This window comes from Podarcis pityusensis (assembly GCF_964106645.2).
Source record: "Podarcis pityusensis genome assembly, chromosome: 2".
NCBI classification, from domain to species: Eukaryota; Metazoa; Chordata; class Lepidosauria; order Squamata; family Lacertidae; genus Podarcis; species Podarcis pityusensis.
The window spans coordinates 110,812,680-110,830,357 of record NC_138029.1 but is presented as its reverse complement, the minus strand read 5'-3'; the positions used below and the strand labels follow the sequence as shown (position 1 = coordinate 110,830,357).

Genomic DNA, 17,678 nt, shown 5'->3' with positions numbered 1-17,678 from the left:
CCCAATGACCCAACCAATGAGGGTGATAGAAGATATTTCCTCCTGCTGTAAAATATTTCTAAAAAGAGAGGTCCCAGGGTTGAAGCAAATTTGGAAGACATGACCTCTCTCTTGGAAGCTCTTAATGTGCTCTGGCTTTACAGTGATAGCAGTTAGGGGGGTGCATTGGATTTGGATGAATTCTGAGGGATTTTTAATAATAATAATAATAATAATGGTATTTGATTTTAAAACTATAAGATCGTAACAATACACATAACATCCACATTTGGAGATTCCTCAGAATCTCTGGACTTCCCACCTTCCCCTCCGTGGGTCCTATTATTAAACCTTTTCTACTTCAACTTTTTCAATAGTCCATATTTTATATAGGTCCATAGCACTTGCTACGAGTGTTATTGCAATCCTGCTAATGTTTTCATCTGTTTACAGTGGTCTCCAAGATAAATTATAAATTTCCCCCATCCTTTCTTAAAGTTATGGTCTTCTTGGTTCCTGAGCATAACGGTCAGTTTTGCCATTTCAGCATAGTCCAGCAGTTTAATTTGCCATTCCTCTCTGGTAGGGACATTCTCTTCTTTCCATCTCTGGAATTCTGAGGGATTTTTGGTCAAGGCAGAGACCGCAGAAGCACTTAGTGTTGTCTCAGCAGTCCAGACAACAAAACAAAAGCAGATCTCACATTCCCCCTTTGTGAATATGTAGAGGCCCAATGTGTAAAAAGGTAAAGGTAAAGGGACCCCTGACCGTTAGGTCCAGTCGTGACCAACTCTGGGGTTGCGGCGCTCATCTCGCTTTATTGGCTGAGGGAGCCGGCGTACAACTTCCGGGTCATGTGGCCAGCATGACTAAGCCACTTCTGGCGAACCAGAGCAGCACACGTAAACGCCGTTTACCTTCCCGCCGGAGCGGTATCTATTGATCTACTTGCACTTTGTGCTTTCGAACTGCTAGGTTGGCAGGAGCAGGGACCGAGCATCGGGAGCTCACCCCGTCGCGGGGATTTGAACCGCCCACCTTCTGATCGGCAAGTCCTAGGGTCTAAAATGACGTCTTGTTTCCCCAAAAGATTTGTGCATCTGCGGTGCAAATGGGTGTTTCTCTCGTTCCGTAGGTTTACTATCACTGCCTGGGCATGGGGGACCCTTTGGCCGTGAAGTCCACAAGTGCCATCCGCCTCTTCTCCCACCTGCATCACCCCGTGTACCTGGAGTTTCTCCTCATCCTGTGGGCTGTTCCCTGCCTTTCTCTTGACCGCCTGCTCCTCGCATTGCTCTTCACAGCCTACATCACCTGCGCCCACAACCTTGACCAGCAAGACTACCTGTACCTGCGAGCTCAGCTGGACAAGAAGTTCCAGATCTTCTCCCGTGAGGAGGCAGCCTATGGGGATCTGCTGGCTCAGAATGGCCCCTCCGCCCTTAAGAACTGAACCGGTGTGGCCCCAATTTTATATGCGGGTGCTGGTGTCCTAGTATATTGGGGCCTGAGAGCCTTGTACCTTGCACTCTCCCATGCTAAGCACTGAACGATGCAATGTGCCTTGTATATCCTTTTGCTTTTATGCACTCGGGACTTGAGTGGTCTATAAATGGGACCCAAGAGTTCTGGCTTCCAGCAGGCCTACTTTGCTACAACTCTTAAAACACATATAAGGAGTTCTATATGGTGATCCCACATGGTCCAGTAGGTTGCAATCCTTGAGTAAAGAGGTGGAACTCCAAAGATGGCAGAATTCAACCCCAAGTTCCTTGGAGGGAAGTCTCTAGAGCAGGGGTGGGGGAAAGCCTATGGCCCTCCAGAAGTTGGTGGACTTCACCTGCCATCAACATCTGGAGGGCTGTGGATGCCCCATACCTGCTGTATAGCCTTAAAGGGATATATTGGGCCCAAAAAGAGCCCCCCCCCCCGGACTTCCGGCGAGGCAGCATGGCGGTTGCAACAGCAGAAAAGAGCTCCTGAAGCCAGCCAGAGTAAAAGGCTCTGTCTGGCCGATTCCCGGACCCCCAGGACTGCTGCTGCCAGCACTGCCAGCGGAGAGGAATCGGGGGTGCCCGGGGCTCCTATCAAAGGAGCCTAAACACCCCCCCACGACCTTGATTGAGCCGGAAAGGCACCCGACCACCCCCCCCCAACAGCCGAGAGGAGCTCCAAAACCAGAAGGACAGTGGAGCTAACGCAGAGAGGGAGAAAAAGAAAAGGGGGAAAGAAGAAGAAAAAGAAAGAAAACGGAACCCCAACTTTACCGCTGCTGCCCCCATCTCTGCCGACGGGAAAGAAGAGGGGAGGTAGGTGAGCACGGGAAGGCAAAAGAGGCTCCGAGAAAACACATGGCCTCCAGCGGCAAGGAAAATAGAGGAAAGCCGCATGACAAAGGAGATCTATCGCAGAAAGGAAGAAACTACCCCCTTCTTTTTTTCTTTTTTTTTAAAAAAAAAATCCTTTTTTTAACCCCTTCCTCCCCCTCTCCCTTTTTTTTAAAAAAAAATATCTTTTTTATTCCCCCCCCATATACCTACTTTTATCATTTTTCTTTTTAAAAGAGGGGCCACTGCTGCTTCAGCCACCCTTTATTTGAATCTTTATTTTTATTTCTATCTTTTCTACACACTATTTAAAGACACACTTTTCCACACACACACACCCTCAATTTAAACCTCATTTTATTTCCACCTCAAACTCCCCTCTTAAGAATTAAAATGGCAGTACCCAGAAAACAGCCCTGAACCATCACAGGCCATTTCCTGGGACTGCCACTTCGCCCCAGACCTTCCACTCTCTTTTACCTATCCTCTTTTACCTATACTTTACTCATTTTTTAAAAAAATAATAAAAAGCTCTATCTATCTATCTATCTATCTAAAGACAACCCCCCTTTTTTTTTACCTTTAATTCTCATTTTTATCTTTTACCCATACATTTTTAATTACTTTTTTACAAACAAAAAATAATACAATAATACAATAATTAGGGGAAAATATTTTTTTTAAAAAAACAACAACCATACAATCCCCCCCCCTTTCTCTTTTTAAAGCCCTTTCTTTTCTATTTGTTGGCTTGTTCTTGAGGGGGTAATCTTTCGCCCCCAGCTACGACCACCACTCTCTTTTAAAACAAAAATTTCCTCCATATCACTGCTATTGCTATTGATACTCTCCCCCTCAACTTCCCCCCCTTTTTTATTTTTCTCTCCCTTTTTGCTCTCCCCTCTCTCTCTTCACCCCTCCTCATTTTTTCCTTTTATCCCACCTTTCATTTTCCATCCCCAATTTTGTTTTCTATCCCTTTTATTTTTTAAAATCAACCCCCCCTTTTTAGCCTGTTCGTCAGTTTGTTTTTGAGAGGGGAGCCCTTTCCCCCCCTCCCCCACCCCCTCTTTTAAAATAAGACTTTCCCCCATACCATTGCAGCAGCTCACCCTCCCTCCCTCCCCTCTCCCCCTCTCTTTTCTTCTCCTTCCTTTTCCCACCCTTCCCCCTCCTCCTCTCCTTTTCTCTCCCTCCCTCCTCCCTCTCTCCATCCCCCCCTTCCCCTAAAGGAAACACATACACACATTCATATCACCCTATCATAATTTGCCCCCTCATACTATAGCTAAAACTACTGCTGCAATCTAATACCGCTGATATTACTGTACTATCTCTCCTCTCTCTTTCAACTCTCTTTTTGTCTCTCTCTCTCTCTCTTCTCTTTTACTCCAATCTCCCCTCTCCCCCCCGCCTCCCCCCTTCTTCTTTCTTTCTTCTTCTTCTTCCCTTTTTTCTCCCTCCACCCTTTACATATAGCCTATTTGTCTGTCTCTGTTTCTGAACGCACTCCCAACCCCAACTTCCACCTTAACTGGACCCCAATACCCCTTTTGGGCATATACAACCCCCTCCTAAACACATATTTCCCCTGGCCCCACCCCTCTAATCTCTTGCATCTCTACCTGCTAACCCCCCTCCCTTTATATGAACTGTCTGTCCGTTAGTCTACCCACCTCTGCTTACCTGCCCCCCCGCCTCGGCGGCACCGCTGAGGCATCTACAGAAGCCCTAGAGAAGTTCTTAAAACACAGGCTAGAAGTGACACAAATGACCACCTAATCCAAACGCTCTGTAAAAGCCACCAGCCAACAAAGTCTGATCAGCTCAGCAACCCAACAATACCCAGGAATCGCCACTGCCACAACTCCTAACCACCACACGCCCTACCCCAAGAGGACGCCAAGCCAACCTCAAACCAAAACCATCAGGGAGACCGAGATGACACCAACCAGGGAGATGGCAAACAATGCTAAGATGGTAACTCCCCTTCAAGATGATGACCACCCAATAACGAAACGAGATCTGAGGGAAATGGAAGCAAGATTAGAAGCACGATTAGAAGAAACACTGAAGGCCACAATGGCTCCCATGCAGGTACTAATCAACAATCTAACCTCCAAAGTGGAAGCTCTAGAGAACAAGAACCAAATGTAAGAAAGAATAATAGAGCAATACCGGGAGGAGAACGCATGTGTGAACAAGAAACTGGACGAACTGGTAAACCAAATGGAAGCAGAACACAGAGAGATGAAAATTAAGCAAGCCGACCTTGAAGACCGCAATAGACGTTGTAACATCCGCTTCCGCAACTTTCCTGAAAAAACAGAGGAGAAAAGCCCAGCAGACCTAATTATACGCTGGCTGAAAAACACAATCCCAAGCCTGAAACTTGAGGCAGATGACTTGGAGAGGGCTCACAGAGCCCTAAAACCTATGCCAAAACCCAGCGCCCCCCCAAGAGACATCATTGTATGCTTCACACGCTACAAAAAGAAGGAAGAGGTATGGAACCACCTCAAAAACTCAACCAACCTTCGATATGGAGAAACCCCCATTCTGGCCTTACAGGACCTATCTCAGGATACCCTAAACCGGAGGAAAAGCCTGCGCCCATGCACCCAGCGTCTCCAACAAGCAGGGATCAAATACCGATGGGGCTTCCCCTTCCGCCTCATTGTAACAACCAATACAACACAACACATGGCTACCAACATACCTGAGGCCCTGCAACTACTAAAGAACCTTGAACTTGATCTCCCACCGGAATGGCAACCGACAAACCCACCAAGTGACAGCACCAACCACGAGGAAACAACAGCAAACAACTGGACAACGGTACAGAAGAAAAAGAAACAACAGAAGCGGCACAACAACGCAAACCAATACAGGCAAGCATCATGCTCAGAACCGTCCCGCCGGCCATACGACACAAGAAACCAGACCAAGATTAACCAAACCAATTCATCACAGATGGACAACCCTACAACAACAACAACCCCAGCTGAATGAAGCAACCAGGGAAAAAACCACAAACTGAAGGACTGGTGATTTCCCCCCCCTTTCCCCCTCTCCCCCCCCCCCCAAAACATAGATTTAGTTAACACCATCAACATCCCCCCAGCCCCGCACCCCCACAGGAATCCCCACCCCAACACCAGTCCAGACGACCTCAACCACATTCCCCATCACCCACACCTTCAACACCCCCATATTCCATACTAGGGAAAAACAACTCCTCCAACCTTAATAACACAACCCACAATCAGGCTAAAATCTGATACCCAACCAGCACTATGGTGGCACCAGAGCGTACCAGCACCCACATCCCCACCCCAACACACCAACAATGTTGCTCATAACATTGGCAACATTGCTTATGAACCTTATACCTGACAGCGACGTTACAAAGTCACTTCACACTGTCTCACTGATCACCCCCTATCGCAAACAACAGGGGGGATGGCCTGTCCTTGAACACGGCCTTCCACACCAGCTGAGACCTAGGACCAACTGGCTAAATGCCAGATGGCCTAAAATACCCCAAACAAACACCTATATGACTACATATAGGAAACTCTCTACAACTTACCCCCTACTCTTTAACCCAAATCTTACTCTAATCCCATTAGCCCCCCACCCACCACACCCTAGGTCAGCGCAACCCCACTGGTTCTTTAAACAACACGAAGAGAGAGACACAAGACAACCCGAACGGGTTGGCAGGGAATCGCCCCACATAATAGATAAGCAAGATGGCTAACCTAAAAGCAATTACATTAAACGTGAGGGGGCTGGGAAACCCCATCAAAAGAAAACGCATCACCTCATACATTAACACCATGAAACCACACATCACCTTCCTACAAGAAATACACAACCCACCCAAAGGCAGCAAACTCCTGAGCGACCCCCGCTTCAGTCAACAGTGGGTCGCACAAGGCTCAGGGAAAGCTCGTGGTGTAGCCATAATACTCAGTAGAGACCTGAACTTCACTGCCACAACAGTCCTCAAGGACAAAAAAGGCAGATTCATTTTCGCTAAAGGGACACTAGATGGCAAAATCAAACTGACAATCGGCTCCATATATGCCCCAAACACGAAACAATTAGAATTCTTCCAGAAGACACTAAACAAATTCCTCTCCTTCTCTGAAGGGGAAGCAATCCTAGGAGGGGACCTCAATCTAAATATGAAAGGTATATCCCTGAAAGATATCCACCCCACAACCCCATGGGCAACCTTCCTCCGAAGGAAACCCCCAACAACCAGGAACCCTTACAAGTTACTAAAAATGCTAAAAAACAGGGGTCTCTACATTTGGGGTGAGCAAAACCCGGGAGACATCAGCCATACATTCCAATCGGGACGCCATGATACAGTGTCCAGACTGGACAGCATTCTACTCACACAGGGTCTGATCCCCTCAGTAGAATCAACAAACATAGGTAACATTAAAATCACAGACCACGCCCCAGTAGAAGTCATTGTTAAAATAGGAGAAGGAACACAAACCACCCCATCATGGTCCTTCAGTCCCATCCTAACTACAAACAAACAAATTAGAGAGAGTCTCACAAAAACCCTCCAAAACTACTTCAAGGAAAACGATGTAAACAATATAACAACCCCCCTCCTATGGGACGCAATGAAAGCGGTCACCAGAGGAGCTTGCATAAAAGAGAAAACATTCCTTAAAAAACAAACCTCCTCAAAAATTAGCAAAATAGAACAAGACATCACAGCCCTCTCATCACGCTACAAACAAACAGGATCTAAAAAACTCCTCAAACTTATAGAACAAAAAAGGAGAGAACTAGACTCCCTAGAAATTAACAAAACAATGATCAACATTCTATACTCTAAACAACGTTTCTACGAATATGGAGGGAAAAACTCCAGATCACTAGCAAATAGATGTAGGAAAAAAGCACTCAAAACAAGAATACATTGCATCACCAAAAAAGACGGCAACATAACATTCTCCCCCGAAGAAATAACCTCAGAATTTGCAGAATTCTACTCCAACCTATACACCTCCCATAACCCACCAGAGAAGGAAATCAGAACATTTCTAGCAGGACTGACCATGCCTACCCTAACTGATGAGGAACAGGAATTCATGGACAGCCCTATCACCCCAGAGGAAATAGATGCGGTCCTCAAAAACCTGAAACCACACAAAGCCCCAGGCCCAGACGGCTTCACAGCAGAATTCTATAAGAAATTCAAAGAACCCTTGATGCCCTACATGACCCACCTATTCAACGACATCATAAAAGGGGGCCCCATCCCCCAAACCTGGACCCACTCCAAAATAGTCTCCATCCCAAAACCACTAAAAGACAGCCTCAAAGTAGAATCATACCGCCCAATCTCATTAATAAACCAAGACTACAAGATATTCACATCAATCTTGGCCAACCGCCTAAAAATCTTCCTACACAAGTTAATAGCCCCAGACCAGACTGGCTTTGTCCCTGGCAGCAATATAACAGACCCCATCAGGAAACTACTGAACCTGATAGAACACAGCAAGGCAACCAAACTCCCATTGACAATTATGTCCCTAGACATCCTCAAAGTCTTTGATTGCTAGGAGTGGAAATACATACTAGCAGTACTAACTAACATGAAATTCGGCCCCAACTTCCTATAAATCCTCAAACAAATATACTCCCAAGCCTCAGCAAAATGCAGAACTAACAATATGGATTCTAACACTATAGCTATCCAAAGAGGCACGAAACAAGGATGCCCACTGTCTCCTTTCTTATTTATCCTGGCTCTGGAACCCCTAGCAATCCGCATCCGAGCAGCCACAGACATCAAGGGAGTGGAAATAAAAGGCAGAACCTATAAATTAGGGCTCTTTGCAGATGACCTAATGGTCACAACACCAGACCCCATAAGCACAGCAACCTCCCTAATCAGAGAACTCAACACATTTGCAATGGTGTCGGGCCTACAGGAAAATTTTACAAAGTCAGAAGCTATGTGCTTCAACACCCCTCCTCACACCCAAAAAGAACTCACGAAGGTCACCAAAATAAAACTTTGCCACACCAAGTTCAGATACCTAGGGGTACAAATAACCAGAAACCTCAATAAATTGTACCTCCACAACTACAAGCCCCTGTGGCAACAAATTAACAAAGACCTAAATAGATGGAATAACATGAACTTCACTCTCTCAGACAAAATAGCCATGATCAAAATGATCACACTCCCAAAACTAACCTACCTATTCCAAACCCTCCCAATCTGGATCCCCTCAACCCAACTTCGCAGTTGGCAGAGAAAACTACACTCTTTCATCTTCTCAAATAAAAAACCAAGAATAAGCCCCAAATACCTGCACCTCCCCACCTCAGGAGGAGGATGGGGAATCCCCAACACAGAAGCATATTACAATGCCAACCAAATACGCCATATAATCCCATATATACTAGAAGATGAGACAAAACAATGGGTACACCTAGAGAGGGACACAATTAAAAACACCTGCACCACAACATACCCACTCCTCCCAAACAAACTAAAGAAAATTCCCACAACACTTAACAGTACACACAGACCATGCTCAAAGCATGGAAAACACAAATAGGCAAACTATCCCCAACCCCATCCCCACTATGGCGTACCACCCCTGGCGTACCACCCATTATTCCACCATGCAGCACAAAACCTCCAGATAAAAACCTGGCAAACCAAAGGCTTATATCGCCTAATAGACTTTTATAAAAATAACAAACCCTTGTCAACACAAGAAATACAAGACAAACTAGAAGACACCCAAATGCCCTGGTTAACACAACACCAACTACATGCCCTCTTAAACAACCCAACAGTAAAATCAGCAGCAACTAGGCCCCTGACAACCTTCAAAAACCTCCTCCTAACAACAAAGGGAAACGGTAAAGGGACGGTATCCGCAATATACAAAATACTACTCCATAATCCCGCAAATCCCCTAGACGCAATCAAAAAACAATGGGAAAATGACATAGGCTATGAGATTAACCCCACTCAATGGACCAGAATGTGGTCTAAACCCCCCTTTAAATCCATATCAACGAAAAGAAAAGAACTCACACTGAAACTCACCTACAGGTGGTACCTAACACCAAGGAAACTAGCGCTAATACACCCAGGAACCTCACCAAAATGCTGGAGAGGGTGCACCTCCACAGGCACATACCTCCACATGTGGTGGGAGTGTCCCAAAATCCAACTATTCTGGACAACAGCCATACAAGAAATATGTAAAATAACTAAGCAAGTAATAGACATCACCCCAGAATTGGCCCTACTAAACATCTTCCAAGACAACAATGCCCATTTACACCACAAAGAACTCATAACCCACCTGCTCTCAGAAGCCAGAAACACCATAACCAGACACTGGAGAGACCTGTCAGGAGTAAGCATGGACCAATGGTACCAAATAGTATGGGAAACAGCCCTACTAGAAAAATTAACTAATAAACTGAAACTGACACAGGGACAAACAGAAGAAGACGCCTTCACCCCGGTATGGCTCCCCTTTATCACATACGCAGCCCAACAGGACAATGACAATAATCCACCAACAGCATACAAATCAATATGGCTAACCTGATCCAAAACACCCACCCACCTCACTCACACACGAAAACAAAGATCACCACAGCCAATCACAAGCAAACAATCACACCCTAGGCCAACCCCAACCTCTCTCACCACCAAAGGAACACAAGTGAACAACACAAGCAACGCTGACACCAAACTCTACATACATTAAACATAATAGAAACACCGCCACCCGACCCCACCCCTATCCATCTTCCCTCTCTCCACCCCCTTTCTTTTTTCTTTTTTTTTCTTCTCCCCCTAATGCCTCAACAAATGAAACGGATTTGTAAAAATGTTACATGAAAAAAACAAAAAACGAGGCACTACACTTCTGTAAAACAAGAAAATCCTTAATAAAAAATATAATGCCTCTGTGAAAAAAAAAAAAAGAGCCCCCCCCCCCCCCAGTGCTAAGAAGAACAAAGAGTCACTGATAACCGATTGGAATTTAGGTGAGGTGGTCAGGTTGTTGTTGTTTGAGGGAGGCTTTTTTACAATTTACAACTGCAGACAGCAGGCAGGTAGCTCAACAGACAAAATGTTCCCCATCTCTGGGAAAGCTGGGCCCTTTGGAATCAGTGGGGCACTGCCCCAATGTAGCCTTATGAGGCTTTGCCCTCGGGTGGGAAAAATATTGCGCCCGGGAAAGGGAGAAGGGAGTCAACAGATACTCAAGGAATAGTTTCGGAGAAAAAGCTTTTATTTCTACCATCCCTGAACTGGTAGAAGGAGCAAGTGTGATAACTCACAAAAAGCATGCACGGGTTCACAGTCATGTGCACAGAGCATATATACCCCTTTCCAGTTCCCTCCCTTTCTTCTCCTTTTCCAGGAGTCCTGCCCCATGAGTTCCTCTGAGCATGAACAGAAAGCTGTCTTGGGACTATTGTGGACTCTTGGCACCCTTCCTAGGAAAGGGGAATGAGAGTGGTTCAGCATGTCCAAGAAGGTGCAACTAGAATGAGATAAAAGTCAGTTCTCAGGCCTGCTCTGAACAGAGCCTATTCATTAGCTTTTTGAAGCCTTCTCATGCTGATAAAAGAATAACATTTTGCCTTGCAACAGCAGAGCAAATGAGCAGATGCTTAGCTGCTGAGAAAATGATTTTGAAAAGCTTTGAGAAGCTTTGAGCCTGCTTTGGGGGGGGGGTGACTTCGGGCCTAGGTGGGGTCACCTGTCCTCACCTCCTACACCAGTAACCTCAGTCTGCCCCCAGCCATTCCCTACCTGCCGGCTGGCTTTACTTACAACCAGTCAGGGGGTGGCTTTGTCTGTCATGGACTCTGCTGCTGGCCTTCCTGCCCTAGAGGGCACCAGGCAAACCTGACTGGGATTCTGCAGCTGTTATAAAGCAAAGAAGATGCCGCAGTTGAAATTCATTAAAACAAGAAAGCATTAGAACTGGGTTTTTCAATTCATTTTTTGCTACAGAACTTCTGCCCAAGTGATTTTTAAAGTATAGGATTTTTAACTTTGATTCACAAGCAAGAACTATTTTAAAGAGGTAGCAGCTTAGATAATTTGTGGAGTGGGCTGTGAGGTTTTTTTGCTTTTTGCAAATATACCTCTTCAGCACAGTGTCTTCCAAATACATTTCTGTTCCAAGCAAGCCATCAGAATTCATTGCCCATCCTCTTGCTTCTGTCGCGTCAATTCAGTTCCAAAGCATTCTGAATTCCAAGGCCTACCTGGGTTGAAGAAGGCAAGGCCTTCAGAAAGATTCCGGTCAAGATGGCCGTCCAGCAGTGGACCACCTGCCTCTCAAACCCAAATATATCTCCATGCGGTGGGTGACTTTTAACTCGCCCCCGCCCATCAGAATTAATGACAAAAAATATGATTTATGTGATCTTTGAATCAAGTACATTTACAGGCAAAAGCGGGCTGTGGGGGGCAGGGGTTGATTCTAGGATTATGTCTCCAGGCTCTACCTAGCAATGGTTGGATCTTTGCCTTCATTTGTAACTCAATGCCTTGAACATCCACTAGCATTTCTTTTTAAATGCTGATAATGCTTTTATTGTACCTTTTTATTATTATTTCTGTACCCCCTTGCTAACAAAGTATTTTTATACATATGAAAATCAAATCATGAGTTGATAAGATAATGGTTCGTAAAGTAAAAAAAAGGGGGGTGTTTTTTAAAAAAGTTTGTTTGCCTCTGTTCTGAAATTTGGTTTTAATGTAAAGTGTTTCAATATATTTGGGTTTATTTATAAAGCAGAAGTGACCAGCTGCTCCCGGAAGCTAAAAATGAGCTCTGTATCAACAAAAGTTGTACCTATACAGTGGTACCTCAGGTTACATACGGTTCAGGTTACATAAGCTTCAGGTTACACATGCCGCTAACCCAGAAATAGTGCTTCAGGTTAAGAACTTTGCTTCAGGATAAGAACAGAAATCGTGCTCCAGCGGCGCAGCAGCAGCAGGAGCCCCCATTAGCTAAAGTGGTGCTTCAGGTTAAGAACAGTTTCAGGTTAAGAACGGACCTCTGGAACAAAGTAAGTACTTAACTTGAGGTACCACTGTAATTATTCATGATGACAAGTTATAAGAAACGTGAGATTTTCCACCCCTGAGCTTTTGAAATACAACTCCCATCAACCTTGGCCGTATGGGCTTATAAGAGTTGTTGCCCAACATGTGAACAACCCCATGTTGAATATCCCTGCTCTATACATTTATTTATTTATTTATTTATTTATTTCTATACCCTTTATATTTTTAAGAAAAACCTCAAAGTGGGTTAAAGCATATTAAATCAATAAAACATAAATAAATCAATTTGAAAAAAGTGAAATATAGAGTATACTGTCAAAGCAACATAACAGAAAACTAAAATATTACCTTAAAAGATTTCAAAGTAAAACATTACAAAGGAGGTCAACTACAGAATACAAATTTAACATAGTAGGGCTGGGTGAGTCTGGGCCCCGCCCCCTAGGCCAGGTGGGAAAGGCCTTGCAGGGAGTGGCCTTCATGCCTCTCAGCCGGGCGATGTTCCTCCGGCCTCATGAGAATCCTCTCTAATGGGACCCAAGTGTGTTTAAGGTTGCAATTAACTTAATCTTCCCTAGATCTGCTTTTAGCAGAAGCATGTGCCACTTCCACTGCCCAGCTTCAAAATCAGAGTAGCAACCCCATGTATCCTATAGTCACGTTTAGCTCTTTCTGTTTGGCATCGCTAAGGCTCTCCTCCCCCCGCCCCCCTCATGAAACAACGGCCTCCTTTTAAGCACCCCAACAGTTATTTACCGCCCCCCCCCATTCCTCTCACGGCACATGTGTGATACACACGCTTCACCCTAATGGCTCCTGAAGCATATTAGGCTACAAAACGAAGGAACGCTCTCCTGCTAAATGCACACTCACTGATTACAGTCGCGTCCTTGAGAGAAACAAGAACTAGCCTTGCGTGGAAAAAGAAGCATCCCCTCTACTTCTCTTCCCTTCTCCCCTCGCCCCCACCCAAGGACCAGGCCCATGCTTGCTCCCCTAAACCAAAACCTAACCAGGGACCCAGCTGAGGAGAACTGCACTGAGGCGCATTCGTGGGAGCCTCCCCCTGAATCTTCCCAGGAGCAGGAGGACTGTATAGATTTGGAACAGTGGTTTGCAGAGGAACATAGTTCATCATAATAATAATAATACCCAACACCCTGCCCTCCCCAGCCAAGGCCGGGCTCCACGTGGCTGACAAGCAATAATAAAAACAAGTTGAATGAATACAACTTAAAAACAAGATTAAAATACAACATTAAAATATTGAAACATTAAGATATTAAAACACAGCCTCATCACAGGAGAAAAGAAAAGAAAGAGGGGGAGGGTAACCTAGGCAACAATATATCCTACAAGCCAGTGACATTCAATCTTGGGTCCCTAGATGTTGTTGGACTACAACTCCCATCATCCCCGGGGCTCTTAGTCAACAAGGACCCAACTCTGATGAACTCGGTCGTAGGCCGGAGCCTGCAGGAAAGTTTGGGAACCTCTGGCCCTCCAGATGTTGCTGAATTACAACCCTCATCAGGCTCAGCAATCATCATTTATGGCTGTGGATGATGGGAGGTGGATGCTGGCATTGAGAAGTTGAAGGCAAGGTACTCTCTCTATCTCCAGTGCACCAGAGCAGCCTGTCCAGTAAAGACATGGATGAAAATGCTGAGGCACTGAGTGCCTCTGATCCAAAACATTACCCTTTTCCAGCACACTCCATTGCTATCCATCCCTCTCCATTTTCCCATTCCTGCTGTCCACCACTGCCCCACCCCCACAGCCAGTTTTCGGTATCCACTGACCATGTCCAATTCTCCTTGCGTGGCTTTGGCTATCTCCCCCCCCACCACCTAAAAATTTATTGGACATATGTAACCAATGGAGCTGCCTCAAGGTTACTGGTACCTCCCTCTCTTCCTTGGAGGAAGGGTTCCATTTTGGCCACATAAAGGTGGCAGCTAGGAAATTGAATTGGCTATTTGTATACGGGATTTCCTCACAAAAAGAGGGTGGCTCTCGCCTTCATGTCCTGATTGTGAGTTTTGCAGAAATGCCTGGATGGCTGCTGTTGGAGCCAGAGAACTGATGGATGTCAGGCCAACCCTGCATTCTTATCCCGTGCCCCAGGCGGGAGGTGGGCCAAGAAATAAACATTTTTATACATATGAAAAACAAATCACGGATTGAGAACACAATGTTTTGTAAAGTTAAAAAGGTCTTTTAAAAAAAAAAAATCTCTGTTCTGAAATCTGCCTTTAAAGTAAATTGTGTCAATATATTTGGGTTTGTTTATAAGGCAGAAGTGACGAGCTGCTCCCTAAAAGTGAGCTCTGTATCAACAAAAGTTTAACCTATAATTATTCATAATGAAAAGTTGTAAGAAACATGAGATTTTGCACCCTTGAGCTTTTGAACTACACCTCTCATCAATCTTGACCATATGGGCTGAGGCTTATGGGAGTTGTTGCCCAACATCTGAGCAACCCCATGTTGGATATCCCTGCTCGATACTTTTTAAATTTAATTTCTATACCACTTTATAATTTTAAGAAAAACCTCAAAGCGATTTACAGCATACTAAATCAATAAAACATACCGTAGTTTTCGCTCCATAACACACATTTTTTTCCTCCTAGAAAGTAAGGGGAAATGTCTGTGCGTGTTACGGAGTGAATGCTTCCCTCCTCCGTGGCTCGCTTTGAAACAGCAAAGTGGGAGAATAGCCGCTGAGTGGGGAGGAGAGAGGGACAGAGAGCCTGCTTCTTTAAAGGAGCAAAGCGGGAGTGGAGAGGAGCCGCTTACACGAGTGTCCGGTTGGCTCCTTTAAAGCAAGCTCTCTGTCCCTCTCTCTTCCGCATTCAGCTTGCTAAATAGCAGGAAAGATTTTCAGCTCGCTAAGCCAGGGGGATGAGCCAGGGAGGAGGGAGAGAAGCAGAGCCTGATTGCTTTAAAGGAGAAAAGGAGGAGAGGGGAGGAGCCTTCTCCCCTAATACCCCTCTTCTGCATTATTAGCAGCATCCTTCTCCACACACTCCACGCGTGCTCCTTGTCCCTTGAGTGCTTTCCTTCCCTCCCCACTTAAAACGTGGTTACAAAGCACAGCTCCACATGCATCCTCAGGATGTTTGCATTGGGCTACCCCAAACTCACCATCAGATCACATGTCTGTGGCCACAGCATGAACCACAAAAATCATACATCCACTGTTCCGTTTAGAATATTTTTTTCTTGTTTTCCTCCTCTAAAAACTACGTACGTGTTATGGTCGGGTGCGTGTTATAGAGCGAAAAATACGGTAAATAAAACAATGTGAAAAATGTGAAATATAGAGTATACAGTCAAAGCAACGTAACAGAAAACTAAACTATTATCTTAAAGATTTCAAAACACATTACAAAGGTCAACTACAGAATACATATTTCACATAGTAGGGCTGGGTGAGTCTGGGCACCGCTCCCTAAGCCAGGTGGGAAAGGCCTTGCAGGGAGTGGTATATAGATGGCATCTTACCCCAAAAAAGCTTGCTAAAATGTATAAAGGGAAAACATCAACCTGACATTAAAAAGAGGAGGGGTCATATTATCATACGTGGTGGACCGGTGTAGCCATTGGCAAATACTGTAATGATATTTAGAACGAGTTTAAGAAACTATTTAAAATTACTTTAAAAAAAACAAAACGCCAAAGATTTTCCTACTTGGTATATTTCCATCAGAAATTTAAAAAGTTATAAGATCATTGTTTATGTATGGTATAACAGCAGCTAGAACCCTTATAGCAAGGAGCTGGAAAAACGAAACGCTCCCAGAGATTACAGATTGGCAGATACTCATGATAACTACAATTAGCAAAACTGACAAGATCAGTTAGAGGAATATTGAAACAAAAAACAACTAGAGAATAGATAATATTTAAGAATTATGTAAAACTTTATTGCACAAATAACTCCATATGAGCAGAAATTGAGTGATATTTGTAAAGAAAAAGATCAAAAGAATATATACAAGGCAGAAATAAATGGTATTATATAATGTAAGCCTGTGTAAAAAAGAATGTTATATCAAACAATATAATGAGAAGAATGGGAAGGACTGTGTCGATGAATAGTTTTACTATGTAAATAACTTTGTCTTTTTTTCTTACTATTATTTATTGGTTTCTTATCTTTGTTAATTCTTTATTTTTTTCTTTCTTTATAAATTTTCTATTTTCTATTATCTTGAACACATTATTTTGTTCTATTATTTGGTTTTTTCTACCTGTTAAGAGATTGTACATGCTTGTATAGACAGGCAGATTTTTTAATCAATAAAGAATATTAATTTTTTAAAAGGCTGCAATCAACTTAACGTATGCGATACACGCGCTTCGCTCTAAGGCCTTCTGAATCATCTTGCACTCCTAGACAAAGGGATACACTCCTGCTAAATGCACGCTCGCTGATTACAGGCACAGAAAAAGAACAGAAACAAGAACTAGCCTTGCGCAGAAAAAGAAGCATCCCCTCTACTTCTCTTCCCTTCTCCCCTCGCCCCCACCCAAGGGCCAGGCCCATGCCTGCTCCCCTAAACAAAAACCTAACCAGGGACCCAGCTGAGGAGAGCTGCACTGATGCGCATTCGTAGGAGCCTCCCTCTGAATCTTCCCAGGAGCAGGAGGACTGTATAGATTTGGACCAGTGGTTTGCAGAGGAACATAGTACAGAAGGAAGAAACTGGGAAATACTGGATGGGGAACAGCTTGCAGAAGAAATGGTTGCTCTTTGCTTTAATTTGTAACTCAATGCCTTGAACATCCACTAGCATTTCTTTTTAAATGCTGATAATGCTTTTATTGTAGCTTTTTAATTATTATTTCTGTACCCCCTTGCTAACCAAGTATTTTTATACATATGAAAAGCAAATCTTGGATTGAGAAGATAATGGTTTGTAAAGAAAAAAAGGGGGCTTTAAAAAAATTGTCTCTGTTCTGAAATTTGGTTTTAATGTAAAGTGTGTCAATATATTTGGGTTTGTTTATAAAGCAGAAGTGACCAGCTGCTCCTGGAAGCTAAAAATGAGCTGCTCCCTAAAAGTGAGCTCTGTATCAACAAAAGTTTTACCTATAATTATTCATAATGAAAAGTTGTAAGACACGTGAGATTTTCCACCCTTGAGCTTTTGAACTACAACTCCAATCATTCTTGGCCATATGGGCTGAGGCTTATGGGCGTTGTTTCCCAACATCTGAGGTATCCTATTTCCCTGAAGCTGACAGAT

At 44.2% G+C, this 17,678-nt stretch overlaps 4 protein-coding genes across 4 annotated transcripts in view; 1 reads left to right on the top strand and 3 right to left on the bottom strand.

Moving 5' to 3' along the window:
- The window catches only part of LOC308470100 (nurim-like), a 59,444-nt gene extending 57,306 nt beyond the window's left edge, over window positions 1-2,138 (top strand). The window contains exon 4 of the mRNA XM_080993378.1: window positions 1,115-2,138. Coding sequence (XP_080849504.1) covers window positions 1,115-1,432 — 318 coding nt within the window. The 3' untranslated portion in view covers window positions 1,433-2,138. The remainder of the gene's footprint in view (window positions 1-1,114) is intronic.
- LOC308469663 (uncharacterized protein) overlaps window positions 1-17,678 on the bottom strand; it is a 40,293-nt gene that overhangs the window by 13,233 nt on the left and 9,382 nt on the right. The gene's annotated exons all lie outside the window — the stretch shown is intronic.
- Window positions 1-17,678, bottom strand: part of LOC308465160 (uncharacterized protein) — a gene marked incomplete at its 5' end in the record, with an annotated part of 56,778 nt that overhangs the window by 36,524 nt on the left and 2,576 nt on the right. The gene's annotated exons all lie outside the window — the stretch shown is intronic.
- The window catches only part of LOC308470013 (uncharacterized protein), a 31,856-nt gene continuing 24,462 nt past the window's right edge, over window positions 10,285-17,678 (bottom strand). Inside the window, exon 2 of the mRNA XM_080993225.1 lies at window positions 10,285-13,511. The gene's annotated coding sequence lies outside the window, so the exon portion shown is untranslated. The remainder of the gene's footprint in view (window positions 13,512-17,678) is intronic.